This window comes from Zophobas morio, unplaced genomic scaffold (genome assembly GCF_036711695.1).
Source record: "Zophobas morio isolate AGI-343-1 ecotype UQ-CSIRO unplaced genomic scaffold, CSIRO_AGI_Zmor_V1 ptg000012l, whole genome shotgun sequence".
NCBI lineage: Eukaryota > Metazoa > Arthropoda > Insecta > Coleoptera > Tenebrionidae > Zophobas > Zophobas morio.
The window spans coordinates 13,757,892-13,771,785 of NW_026972117.1; the positions used below are offsets into that span (position 1 = coordinate 13,757,892).

The 13,894-nt window shown below is 31.4% G+C and overlaps 1 protein-coding gene across 3 annotated transcripts in view; it reads right to left on the reverse strand.

Moving 5' to 3' along the window:
* The window catches only part of LOC135128356 (heterogeneous nuclear ribonucleoprotein C), a 673,355-nt gene that overhangs the window by 41,942 nt on the left and 617,519 nt on the right, over positions 1-13,894 (reverse strand). For all 3 annotated transcript variants that reach the window (XM_064055266.1, XM_064055267.1, XM_064055268.1), the window contains one exon: positions 6,290-6,441. In XM_064055266.1, the coding sequence (XP_063911336.1) occupies positions 6,290-6,441 (152 nt within the window). The remainder of the gene's footprint in view (positions 1-6,289; positions 6,442-13,894) is intronic.

Here is a 13,894-nt window from a genome sequence, read left to right on the forward strand (position 1 = left end):
ACCCGAAAATTAAATTTTTTATCAATGTAACTTTTTTTGATGAAAATTTACAGTTCTATAGAAAATGGAGAATATTTATCAATTCCAGAAAAGGCAGGTTCAAAGATTTCGCGTAAGTAACTCAAACTTTTAATTAAATTTTGACTAAATTAAATATGACTCTAGTAATACCAAATTATTAAGAAAAAAGAGAAAACAAATCTCTAGGATTAGGTTAAAAAATGAAAGTGTAAAAGCACTTATGAGAACAGTTTAAAATATAAAAACTTTGCAGAGTCCTGTACGATTTAAGCCTAAGTAAGGGTGGAATTGCCCATATTCTCGTTCCATTTAGCTTTTCGCCGCTGGAAAAATTTCCATTCTCTTATTTCAGATTTTTAATTCTAGGGAATTAATTGGGCTTACTGCATTTCTAATTTTATCTCCTATTCTTCTTATTTCAGTAAGTTCCTTTTTGATGTTCATCTGTATTTCTATTTTATTTTTTGCAAAACTTCCTCCAATTTACTTTTAATTTGTATTCCGTTCTCGTTTGTCTCTTCTTGTATTCCATTTCCATATTACTATAATCTTCTTTCTTATCTCTCTTTCGAGTATTTCTATTCTTTCCTCTTGCAGATTCACTTTTTCTTTAAGTGGTTTTTACGTTTTCTTTCCGTACCTTGCATAATTTCCAGTATTTTCCTTTCCGCGTGATTTAATATATAAGAATAGCAATAATTTTTCACGTTTATTCTTAAAATATAAAAAAAAAATCAGAAATGTCAACAAACACATAAGATCTTGCTTTTGTCTCATTATATCAAAGTTTAAATATTCACAAAGCTTCATTCAAGAGCATTACGACCCACACCCGATCCGCCCATCACTCTTCAAACAATAACCAGAAAGTCCGTCTTAACGACCGCAGATTCGCAAAATAGCTGTCCCATTTTTCCATTTCGCGTTACAAAAGGACGGTAAGAACGAGTTTATTATATTTTTTTATTAATAGTTTTAATTAAGCGCGGGACAAGGGGAACCATTTCGCTAGATGTTTGCGACACTGGAGAGCCGTTCGCATTTGTCACTCTTAATGTAGCAAGCCATTCTGGCGTACAATGCAATTATAAAAGCCGTCTGTGCATTGTAAGGCCGCCCATCCGCTTATGACGTCACATTAAGGCCCCATTTTAAATATTAATGCAATTGAGATTAATATAGAGTGCTTATTACGGTTGTTGGGCGCGGCCTCACTGTTCAAATGCAGAGGAAAAAACCTCGCAGACACAAAAGACAAATATTGGAGATTACTGCATTACGGTGTCGTTACTTATTCATTAAGGACGTCCAGCGAGATTAAGCCAGATTTGCAACGTTTAGACTTGGGGCATGAGGAGGGAATTTTTTTTCGGGATGATGAACAATGGGGCGCTCGTCGCGTTTTCCGCAACAAAGAGAGTAATTAATAACTGTTTTAAATGTGAGGCGGAGGGCCCGAGGTCGTAATCTTAGATTATGGTGGGCGTAAATTACGCGAAATGTGTTGAAAAGTGGAGAAGTCGACAGGTTGAAAAGTCGGCAGTAGTTTTTTAGGGAGAGTTGGAACACAAAGTTTCGTTGCGGTTCAAACCCAGTGGAAAATAAAACAGAATCGACAGGGAAACTCTAACGCAATATTTAGAAAAACGGACGGTGGGGGAGGGGGCGGTCGAATCCGGTTTGCAATCACTTCCTGCGAAATTACTGCAAAGACTACATTTGGTACTTAGTTTTACACGAAAGCACACTCTAACACATTTGTATAGTAAAACTAGACAAAGAGACGGCTTTTTAGAGAATAAGGACTGAAACAAGCGTCACAAACACTTTAATTTTCTTCACACGCAATGCAAAAAGGAGCATTATCGAACGCAAGTTCACAATACTTTTTTGAAACACAAGAACTAGAATCCACATTAATATATCTGCAATTTCGACTGATAAATTACGATATTGCTCTATAATTTCAAATGATTGTAAGTTCGCCTTTTTTTTTTGAAAATTGGGCAAATAATTGTTTTCCTCGTAATATCAGGAAACACTCAATGTTGCACAATTAAAGGGTGATAAACCAAAATGCAATTATATACCGTTTACCGAACAGATGGAGTGATCGCGTGCGGTTCAGATTGTATAGTGATATTGAAGTGCTTTCACACTTTCTTGCCTCTCGAGCTACCCTTCTTTTCTTTTAAATGTCAGAATAAGCCGAACTCACTAGGGTCTAAATCTGGAGAATGCGCCGGCTGTTTTCGTATTTCGAAGCTAGTATTATGCCATTTTAAATTTCTAAATATGTGGTTGCTGTTTTTTTTTTCGTATTTGTCGTAAAAAGGGATGATAATAGTGGGACACATAATAGTGAAGGTATAAATTGGTAGGCACATAGTTCTTGGGTTTAGTCGATTTATTTCTCAAACCCGGGCCAGGGGAGTAATGTAATAATTGTAATAATAATTAATAACAACTTTCATGTTTTCTTGATGTTCCATGACTTCTAGAGTATGAAAACGTTTTCGTTTATCTCCATGTGTGTGATGCCCTCCAGGAGTTCATCATACAGTTTTGTCCAATAAATGTGTTCAACGTTAAGAAGTAGCTTAGTCCTGAACGTGTGGCTTAAAAATACGCTACTGAGATTTTTCGACTTTTCGATTTCTGGATTTTTCAGCTTTAGATGTTTAAATTTTTCAATATTTCAATTTTGGACTTTTTCACTTTTTCCATACTTCAAATATTCGATCCCTCGATTTTTTTTATTTTTCGATTTCTCAATTTTCCGATGTTTCAATGATACGATTTTTGCCCTCTTCAATTTACGATTTCCAAATATCTCGATTTTTCAATTTTTCAAATTTTGACATTTCTAAGTTTTCAGTTTTCCGATTTTTACTGTTTGCTTCTCAATTTTTCAATTTTTTAAGTTCTGGAGTTTCGATTTCTTGATATTTCGATTTTCCAGTTTTTCGATTTTTAAATTTTTGATTTTCAGTTCTTCAGTACATATTTCTATTTTTCAATTTTCCAAATTTTAACGTTGCTAAATATTCACTTTTTCGATTTCTCAATTAATCCATTTTTCATTTTTCCACTTATCGACTTCTCAAAGTTTCGATTTTTCAGTTGTGCAATTCTTCGAATTTTCGACTTTGCTGTTTTGGTTTTTCGACTTCTCAATTTTCCAACTTTTTAATTCCTCAATCTTTGTATCTTTATTTCAGTTTCTACGATTTTTCCACTTCTGGGTTTTTCGATTTTTTATTTTTTGGATTTTCAGTTTTTCGTTTTTTAAACTTTAGCTTCTTCAATGTTTCAACTGTTTTATACATATTTCGATTTCTGAATTTTTCAACTTTTCGATATTTTAAGGTTTCATTTTTAAAGTTCTAGATTTTTCGATTTCTCGAGATTTCAGTTCGTCTATATTTTATTTTTTCAATTTTCCGAATTTTTAAATTTTTTATTTTTTTTGGATGTTTTGATTCTTCCATCTCTCGATTTATCAATTTTTCCATTTTTAACTTTTAAGATTTATTTTAGCCTATTTCGATTCCTCAATTTTTCGTTTTTTTACTTTTCGGATTTTCGTTTTTTTGAATTATCCAATTTTCAACTTTCAATTTTATTTTTAATTTTCGAGTTTCACGATTTGTTCATTTCTCAGTTTTTCGATTTTTAAATTTTTGATTTTCGAACTTTTATTTTTTTCATTTTGTGATGTTTAGATTTTTCCATTTTTCAATTTTACGATATTTTAATTTTTGTATAGTTAGATTTTAGAGTTTTCGATTTTTCAGTTCTTCAATATTTTTTAATTTTTCAAATTTTCACGTTTCTGAATTTTCAGTTTTCCGATTTCTCAATTAATCTATTTTTGAATTTTCGCATTTCTCGACTTTCCAAAGTTTCTATCTTTCACTTCGTCAGTTCTTCAGTTTTTCGATTTTTCAGGTTTTTGATTTTTCAATTTTTCGACTTTACTTTTTTGACTTTTTGATTTCTCAGTTTTTCAATTTTTTAATTTCCCAATTTTTGGATATTTCGCTCAATTTTGTGATTTTTCAGTTTTTCGATTCTTCATTGTTTCTCCTATTTTTCAATTTTTCGATATTTGAGTTTTGGAATTTTTTGAGATTTATTTTTACATATTTCAACTTTTTAATTTTTCCAGGTTTTAGTTCTTCTATATTTTAATTTTTCAATTTTCCGAATTTTTAAATGTTCGATTTTTAAATTTTTTGAGATCTCGATTTATCGAGATTCGGATGTTTCGATCTGTTGATTAAAAAATTAATAAATCTCTCGATTAATCAATTTTTCATTTTTAACTTTAAGATTTTTCGATTTTGGCCTATTTCGGTTTCTCAATTTTTCGATTTTTTACTTTCAGCTTTTCGATTTTAGATTTCTCCGTTTTTCAATTTTATTATAGTTTAATTTGTCAATGTTTTATATTTTTGGACTTTTGGATTTTTCAGTTCTTCAATGTTTTTTAATTTTTCAAATTTTGACGGTTCTGAATTTTCAATTTTCCGATTTCTCAATTAATCTATTTTTCGATTCTTCATTTTTCTCTTATTTTTCAATTTTTCGATATTTGAGTTTAGGAATTTTTTAGTATTTCGACTTTTTGATTTTTCAAGTTCTGAATTTTTCGATTCCTCGACTTTTTAGTTTTTGGATTTTCAATTTTTCGTTTCTTAAATTTTAGATTTTTCAATTTTTCAACCGTTTTATACATCGATTTCTCAATTTTTCAACTTTCGATATTTTAATTTTTCAGTTTTTAAAATTTTAGGGTTGTCGATTTTTCGAGTTTTCAGTTCTTTTGTGTTTCAATTTTTCATTTTTCGTAATCTTTAAATTTTCGATTTCGATCAGTTTAGTATGAAATTGTAGATCCAATTTTTCTGAGAAAACCTTCAGGATCAAAATTTCGAAAAAAAATTTTTTTTTCAAATACTAATTCAAAATTTCTGCTTCAAAAATTTCCAAAAAATTGATAGTAAGTTTGGTTTTGTTAAAAAAATATCAACAATATGAGATTAATTGTTCAGCTTCTTTTTAACTTTATGGATATGATTATTTTCAAAAGCAATATTTATACAATCAACCATCCAGCTTTATTTTGGAAACCACAAAATGAACTTCTTTAAACTTTGGCTAGAAATCAGTATTGACTAAAGGAGTACAGAATGTTAATTTCATTTGTTCATCCCCTCTAGAGAGCTGTGACGCGTATATTAAGAAAATATTTAATAAACCTCCATTGAAAAATTTCCTCTGTGAAGAGGCGATCATTGTTTTTATAAAGTTGTTTGCACACAAATCTAGAAAAAAATCATACTACGGTATGTTTTACCTGAGATTTAATAAAGTACGAAAAAAAAACTATCTCGTTTCCGCCTCTCTGCCGATTGCCTAATTATATTCGTTTTAAGGTAATTTTTGGAAGGTGCCACCACAATACTCCCTACCAAAGATAACATAATTTTTAAAAGGATGATCATACCAATTTGGTTATCATTTACATTCAGTCAACAATCAGTCGAGCAGTTTCTGAGATTATTTTCTTCATAAAATGGCCAACAGACGGCAGATGTACGGAAGAGGGAAACCGACTTTTGCATGTTATAAGAACTGATAAAATGAAGAGGTGATGCTTGTAATTATTGTTTTATAAGGCACAGAAATCTCGAGAAATGAATGTAAAACCTGATTTAATTTATCTGTTTTTCTGGTTTTCTCCGTCAAAAAATCAATGACGATATTTCAGAAATTATTAAATATAATATATTTATGGAAAAATATTCCGTGATGTACGCTGTATTTGTCGTGTTTGAGAAACGAGAAAAATTCTCTATGAATAACTTTATAGATTCTTTATGTCATCCCCATGCCCGTAAAATTTAGGACAAATTCCGTAAAATATTCAACAATAAAAGTGACAAAAATGCTCGAACAAATCATGCACGATATTTTTTTCTGGTGTCAGATTTCAAGAACAAAGAAATTTCCTGCTCGAGCTGTCAAGTTTTCAATATTCTTTTAACTGTAATATAAAAAAATACAGACTAATGACAAACGCGGCCTTCTTTTCAAACCGATCTCCCAAAAATTAATTTAGTCCCTCTCTGCATTCTGCAAATTACCACCGAGCCCTTTTTTATTTCTGCCGCTTGCCATAAAATCTCTCTTTCTGGCGATGAAGATGTGGAGAAAGAAGGGAAAAATCTCTTTTGAGTTATGATTAGTTTGCGGAACTTACTGTAGACTTTGAGTTGATCGAGTGGAGGAACGGTCGATGTTTTCTGGGATTGATTGTTCTTGCCATTTCTTGCAGTTGTCATTAACCTTTGCCTTTTTATTGGCGGAACCAATCGTGAAGGGCCCACAGGAAATGACGTTGAAGCGTAGTAACTGTAAAGAATAAATGAGTATAAATGAGACATGGAAGTGTACGGAAAAGGACTCGAATTTATTCCGATGAAATATGAACGATCCGTTCGGGAGATGAGGAAAAATATTATGTCGCAACGGTTAATGAAATTTGAATGAAATATGGACGATTGTTTATTAAAATTACGCGACAAATGCGAGCCACTTTCGAGCGATAAATCACGGTTCTAAACCAAAGTCGATATTAATGGTAGCGCTAAAACACAAATTTTACCAGAAAAGTGCCGGAATTTAACCTGGCCATTTCGATAACTTATAATATCTTCGCGGTCTGAAGTCCTTCAAAAGCAATAGACGGTGTAGCAAAAAATGTGGAGTGAGAACACACGCTTGTAACAAAATGCCTTTTGAAAACAACATAAATGAAAATGTTTAATAAGCCATTAACTTCGCAATACAGCGACTCTAAGTTAATTACGTGTAATGGCACTTTAAGCTCTTGAATTTATTTTTAACAATAAAGCTCCACTTTCCTGCAAACCCGGTCCATACATAATGGATCCATTCTCGACCATAATGCAAATCCACGCAGAAAGCAAAATGAATAGGCCCGACTTTACAGAATGAACCGATTTACCGAGTGCAAATAGTGAGATCTCTGATACGGCGTCCGCATTAGACAAAAATGTACGGATGAATGGTACACAAAACTCGGAAGTTCACTTTGCCCGGCTGCTGACAGTGGGAAACGCAAAACACTTTTTATTTACTTTAAATGAAAAGTTGAAAGGAAAATGGGAGAGGAGAGACGCGCTTTACAAAACCAACACAAAAGCAGAAACGAGACCGCAACCTTTCCACCAGCTTTCCTCATGAAAAGATCTGCGTAATTATTATTAACTGGGCCAAGAACTACTTCGGAGTGGGTATTTGGGAAGAAGTGTCGCACAAAAAGCACAATTTGGGAGTCATGCTTCTTGCACCCCGCGCCAAAAAGCATGCCGGTTTAAAAGTAAAGTGGGAAAAAGCGAGGATGAGAGGGAAAATTCGTAATGTTGGTATTAGCGGGCCACTTTAGGTGATTGTGTTTTAGAATCGTGATTGATTTAAGGAGTGTGGTGAAAACTGTTTTGGTCTTATGAATTTTTCCTTTAAAGAGTTGTACGTGGAGAGGTTGTTTGTGTTTCCACGAGTGGAAAGTTTCACAGTACTTTGTTCTCATTGACAATGTGTTTGTTGTACATGAAATAAATTTTAACGCACTGATGTAGTTACAGTAGTTGCGAATTGACTTGGAAACTTCTAAATATACTTTTGATGAAGACAAATTGAGAGAAGGTTGGGCTGAAGTGCAGTTTAAAGGTAATCTTGCAGCTTCAAGACTGATCAAAGACTAACAAATATTGATGGACAGCTAAAATGGTTTTTACGCTAAACAACGCGAATCACTTAATAATTTACAAAATATGGATTTTCTGCAAATTTCCATCTGTCTGTATCATCAGTTCAAAAGTTAATATGGAAAGGTTAGTTGGTTTCAGAGAATTACATTGGAATCAATTCAAAGAGAATGAACAGAATAACAGCATTAATTGATTACTGTGTAAGTTTATCCAATTCCAACAAGAGACCATCAATACTGAATCAACTGAACTGGATTTCCGAGGGAAAATTACTGGTACAGAGTATCAGAAATGTGTGTTGAAGCTAAAAGATACATAAGGTGCCACTACAACACTCCCTACCAAAAAGAAAAAATAATCTTTAAAGTGATGATTATACCAATTTGGTTAGTGTTTTATCACCTACATTCAGTCAATATATAGTTCAGTAGTCTCTTGAGATTATTTTTCTCATAAAATCGCCAACAAACAGATGGACAGACGGCAAATACCCCAGGAAAGAAAACCCACTTTTTGATATTTTAGAAACTATTAAATGTCAAGGAAAACCAGTTGCTAGTTGTTTTTCCTTTTTCTAGTACCAAGCGTAAGCATTGTAAGTATTGTAATCGAGTCCATTGGCCTAATTGCCACTTTCATATTTTCTAGATGTGTCCTGACCTCTAGAGTACGAAAAACGTAGTCTCCCGTTTCCGTCTGTCTGTCTGTATCCATTTTTATTAGACAAGTAATCTCCGAACCTACTGGACCGATTGTTGTCACATTTTGTATGTATATTAGGAATATCATTTAACAAATTGTAATATGTACATAAGTATTTCTTTTGGCGATTTTGGAGGTTTTCGAAGAAGTGAAGCCGAAAGTAACTTCTGGAAGTCGAAATCTACAAAAACATCTCTTTCGGTAATTTTCAAAGATGTTGAAAAAAGATTAGAAATTTCATATGCAAAAACCACAAAAATTTTGGGACATAGATCTCGACGAACTGATTCGAAAAAAATATCCCGTTGTAGTCTTGGACCAAAATTTTTAAAATATTCGCTTTGAAAGTACAATTTTTTAAGAACCCTCAAAATTACCATATTTTGTATTGGCAATTCTGGAAAAATGTTACGAATTTCCGAAGAAATGAAGCCGAAATTGGCTTCTGGAAGTCGAAGTCTACAAAAAAGTCTTTTTCTGTTATTTCGAAAGTGCTTAAGAAAAGATAAAAGATTTTACATTCCAATTGAGCTTTTGTTTAACAATCTACAATACAGATCTCGATAAACTGATTCCAAAAAAATATCCTATTTATGGTCCGAAACTAATATTTTGGAAATGTTCTCTTCGAAAGTATTTTTTTTAATCCTTAAAATTGTAGTATTTCATATTGGTGAATCTGAAAAAGTGGTAAAGGTTTTCGAAGAACTGCGAATAAAATAAATTGCGGGAATTTGAAATTAAAAAAAAAAAATTGTTTCAGTATATTTCCAAGGTGCTAAAAAAGTCAAAAATTTTGATATAAAAGAATCGAGTTTTTGAAAAAGTTCCCTAAAACTCCACAAAAGTCCTGGGAAATAGATCTCGAACGACTGATTAATAAAAATATCCTGCTTTTGGTCCCACACCAAAATTTTGGAAATATTTTTTTTGAAAGTACATTTTTTTTTTAAAACCTTAAAATTCTAATACATAGATCATATTGGCAATTTCGAAAAAATGGTAGGACCTTTCGAAAACATGAACCCGTAATTAGTTTCTGGAAATCGAAATCTGCAAAAAAACTTTATTGGTAATTTCAAAAATGCCTCCAAAAAATGTATATTCCAAAATTGAGTTTTTGGAAAATTTGTCTAATAATCCACAAAAATTCTGGGATGTAGATCTCGACGTACTGATTCCAAAAAAATATACTTTTTCTCCAACCGTCATCAAAGCATGACGTTTTTTGACTGTCAGGGGTCTCTAATTACCTAATATCCTAGAAACAAACATATCACTTTTTATCTTAGGACCTAAAGTGTTACTTTTACTCCTAGGATAAAAAGTATTCAGGTATCAGAATTTAAATTTAGACTTTGGTTAGTACTTTCAACATCAAAATGGGCTATTTTATTTAGCAACGAGTTTTTGGTTAATTTCAGTTGTTCAAAAGCAAAAACGAAATAGTTTCGTGATTTTTTTTATTACTAGATTTGGTTGCATCGACATCGTGATTGCGGTTGGAGAAAAAATAGTATATATTATTCGGTTCTAAAGTGTCTTTCTTGCCTCGCAAACGAAATCATTGCTCGTCAAGAAAAGATACACTTTAGAACCTAATAATATAATATACTATTTTATAGTTCAGGACCAAAATTTTGAAAATGTTCGCTTTTAAATTATGGAATTTTATTTTAAATCCTCGAAATTGTAATATTTCCCATTGGTAATTCTAGAAAAGTGCTAGAGGTTTTAGAAGAACTTAAGATGAAATAAACGGCAGAAATTTCAAATTTTCAAAAAAAATCTGTCTCGGTAATTTTCCAAGGTGCTCAAACGAAGGTCAAAAACTTCATATTAAAAATTGGGTTTTTGAAAAAGTTGACTAAAAATCCACAAAAGTTCTATTAATTAGATCTCGCCGAACTGTTTCCAAAAAAATATCCAGGTTATGGTCCCGGACCAAATGTTTTAAAATCTTCGCTTGGAAAATCAAATTTTTTAAGAAATCTCAAAATTGCCATATTTCATCTTGGCAATTCTGGAAAAATGTTAGGAGTTTTCGAAGAAATGAATCCGAAATTAGCTTCTGGATATCGACGTATACAAAAAAATCTCTTTCGGTAATTTTCCAAGGCGCCCAAGAAAAAGTCAAAATTTCATATTTTTAATAAGTGAGCTTTTGGAAAAGTGTCCTAAAAATCCACAAAAATTCGGGGGTACAGACCTCGAAGAACTGATTAGAAAAAAATATCATGTTTATGCCAAGATTTTAGAAATATTCTCTTTGAAAATTATTTTTTTTTAATCTTCAAAATTGTAATAAGTATTTCATATCGGTGAATCTGGAAAAGTGCTAGGTTTTCGAAGAACTGAAAATAAAATAATTGGCGGGAATTTGAAAAAAAAAATTTTCAGTAATTTTCCAAGGTGCTAAAAAAAAACAAAAATTTCATATAAAAGAATTGAGCTTTTGAAAAAGTTTCCTAAAGATCGACAAAAATCCTGGGAAACACATCTCGAAAAACTGATTAATACAAATATCCTGCTTTTGGTCCCACACCAAAATTTTGGAAATATTTGTTTTGAAAGTACATATTTTTTTTTTAAATCCTTAAAATTGTAATACATAATTCATATTGGCAATTTTGGAAAAATGGTAGATAGGAGTTCTCGGAAAATGAACCCGTAATTAGCTTTTGGAAATCGAACTCTACAAAAAAATCTTTTTCGTAATTTCAAAAATGTTAAAAAAAAAAATTATATTCAGAAATTGAAAATTTCTTTGAATAGCTTTTGGAAAATGTGTCTGATAATCCACAAATATTCTGAGATATAATCTTGACAAACTGATTCCAAAAAATGTCATGTTTATGGTCCAGAGGTGATTCTGGAAAAGTGGTAGGGGTTTCCGAAGAACCAAGGATGAAATAAATTAACGACGGAAATTTGAAATTTTCAAAATTTTTTTTAGGTAATTAATCTTTAATGTGCTCAAGAAAATGTCAAAAATTCATTATTCAAAAATTGAGCTTTTGGAAAAGTTGCTTAAAAATCCACAAAAATTATAGAATGTAGATCTCGACGAACAAATTCCAAAAAAATATGTTACTTATATTTCAGCACCAAGATTTTGGAAATGTTCGCTTTCAAGGTAACTTTTTTTTAATCCTCAATCTTGTAATATTTTCTGTTGGTGATTCTGGAAAAGTGCTAGAAGTTTTCGAAAAATTGTAGATGAAATAAACGGCGAAAATGTGAAATTTTCAACAAATTCTCGGTAATTTTCCAAGGTGCTCAAAAAAGGTCAAAAATTTTATATTAAAAATTGAGTTTTTGGAAAAGTTGCTTAAAAATCCACAAAAATTCTGGTAATTAGATCGCGTGGAACTGCTTCCGAAAAAATATTTTATTTATGGTCTCGATGGACCAAAATTTTTAAAATCCTTTCTCTGAAAGTCAAATTTTTTAAGAATCCTGAAAATTGCCACATTTCATATTGAAAAAGAAAACCAACTTTTTGATATTTTCGAAAATATCAAATGTCAAGGAAGCATGAGGTTAGTCATCCGCTAAACTTCTCTCACAAATACCAGTCGCTAGTTGTTTTTCCTTTTTCTCGTTCTTTTTTATCGTGGATGCTAAATATTCAAACTTTCCACTTGTTCAATTTGTTTTCCTTGTATATTTTGAGATTATTACTTCTCGAGCGTAAGCTAAGGAAGTATTGTAATCGAGACCATCAACCTAAATGCCACTTTCATATTTTCTCGACGTGTCCTGACCTCTAGAGTACGAAAAAAGTAGTCTCCGGTTTCTGTCTGTCTGTCTGTCTGACTGTACCAATTTTTATTAGACAAGTAATCTCCGAACCTACTCGACCGATTGTTGTCACATTTTGTATGTATATTAGGAATGTCATGTAGATGGTTAAATGCTAACTAAAATTTGGATAATCATCTCCACCACCAATGGGATGACGTCATCTCCAAAATTTATAATAAAAAGTTTTTTTAATTTTATACAACAAGATATTCCTGCACATGTCAAAATTTATCTGGTCATCCCCATTAATCACCCCAAAATTTTGCATAGTAAATGCTAACCATTTTTTCAAAAAGTCCAAATTATATATGTAATAACATTTTATAACAATATAAGAGCAGCGAATATTGAATGGCTGGTACTAGCTATATTTTTTAAAAAGGAGTTATCATGAAATATTTAAATAAAATTGTGTATGGTTTAGTTAGAATGAAATTAAAATGTTTAAATTTTAGGAGTTATAAACACAAAAAAAAAAACGCACTTGTAAGATATTTTCGCAATGAACGCAAGAAGTAATCTCAAGAACTACATCAGCAACGTTTTATATAACCATAATTTTTATAAGTTAAAAAGACGAAAAACTAGGTGTTCCATTTTCGTCTGAATATGGTCGGTTGGCTATTCTATTGGAAACTAATGGGTTTATAGTTATGAAATTTTTTGTAGTATTTTAAAAACATCTAATAAATAATAAAACGCTAATCAGAATTTGAAAAATTCGTCGACTGAACTTCCTTCGCCCCTGAAGTCCAACAAATTACTCTTCTTTGAAAAATTACAGATTTTGAATAGATTTGATTAAATATAGATAATAATTATTTGAACAAGCATGAAGTTAATCCTAAATTTTAATAGATGACATAGAAATGCGAAGAAAATTCAGTTAAAATCGTAAATAATAGCACTGACTCCGTGATTTGTAATCGAATTTTTTAGCTCCCAAAGGCTATATAAAATCACATTGCATATTGCAGCTGCTACGGTAATTTTATTGAAAAATTATGCAACGAGTGGAAATTTTTACTTGTAGTTTTATAACACTGTAAATTTTAAATATTGATTTTATGAAATGAATGCATTTAAAATAACTTTGTCGGTAATTTTTATTTATTACATTTTGGTTCAAAAATTGGTACAGTAACGAACTAAATAATGTTTAAAGATAAATTCAGTTTTCTTAATGCAAAATTATGATAAATCTAAAGGTCAAAGTTATCAATTTAACACGTAAAATGTAACATCGTTAGAAATTGATTCAACTTTTAATCAAAAATGTGTAACTTGTGGCCTGCCCAAGGCACGCAGTCCTCCATAATGAATCGCCTTGCCTTTGTTTACGGTCTGAGCGCCCCCAAAGGATAATTTGCGTTTTATATTTTTAATTAATTTCATAAAATCCCAGACAATTTGCGGATGAAGATGACAGGTAAAACTTAAAAAGATTTTCAATTCAACTTCAAGTCCGCGGGCTGTTTCACAAAAAGCTCCAAAATTCCATTTTTGCGGAATACTTTCTACATGGATCGTCTGCTAGCACGAATAATGCTTTATTGATTGTC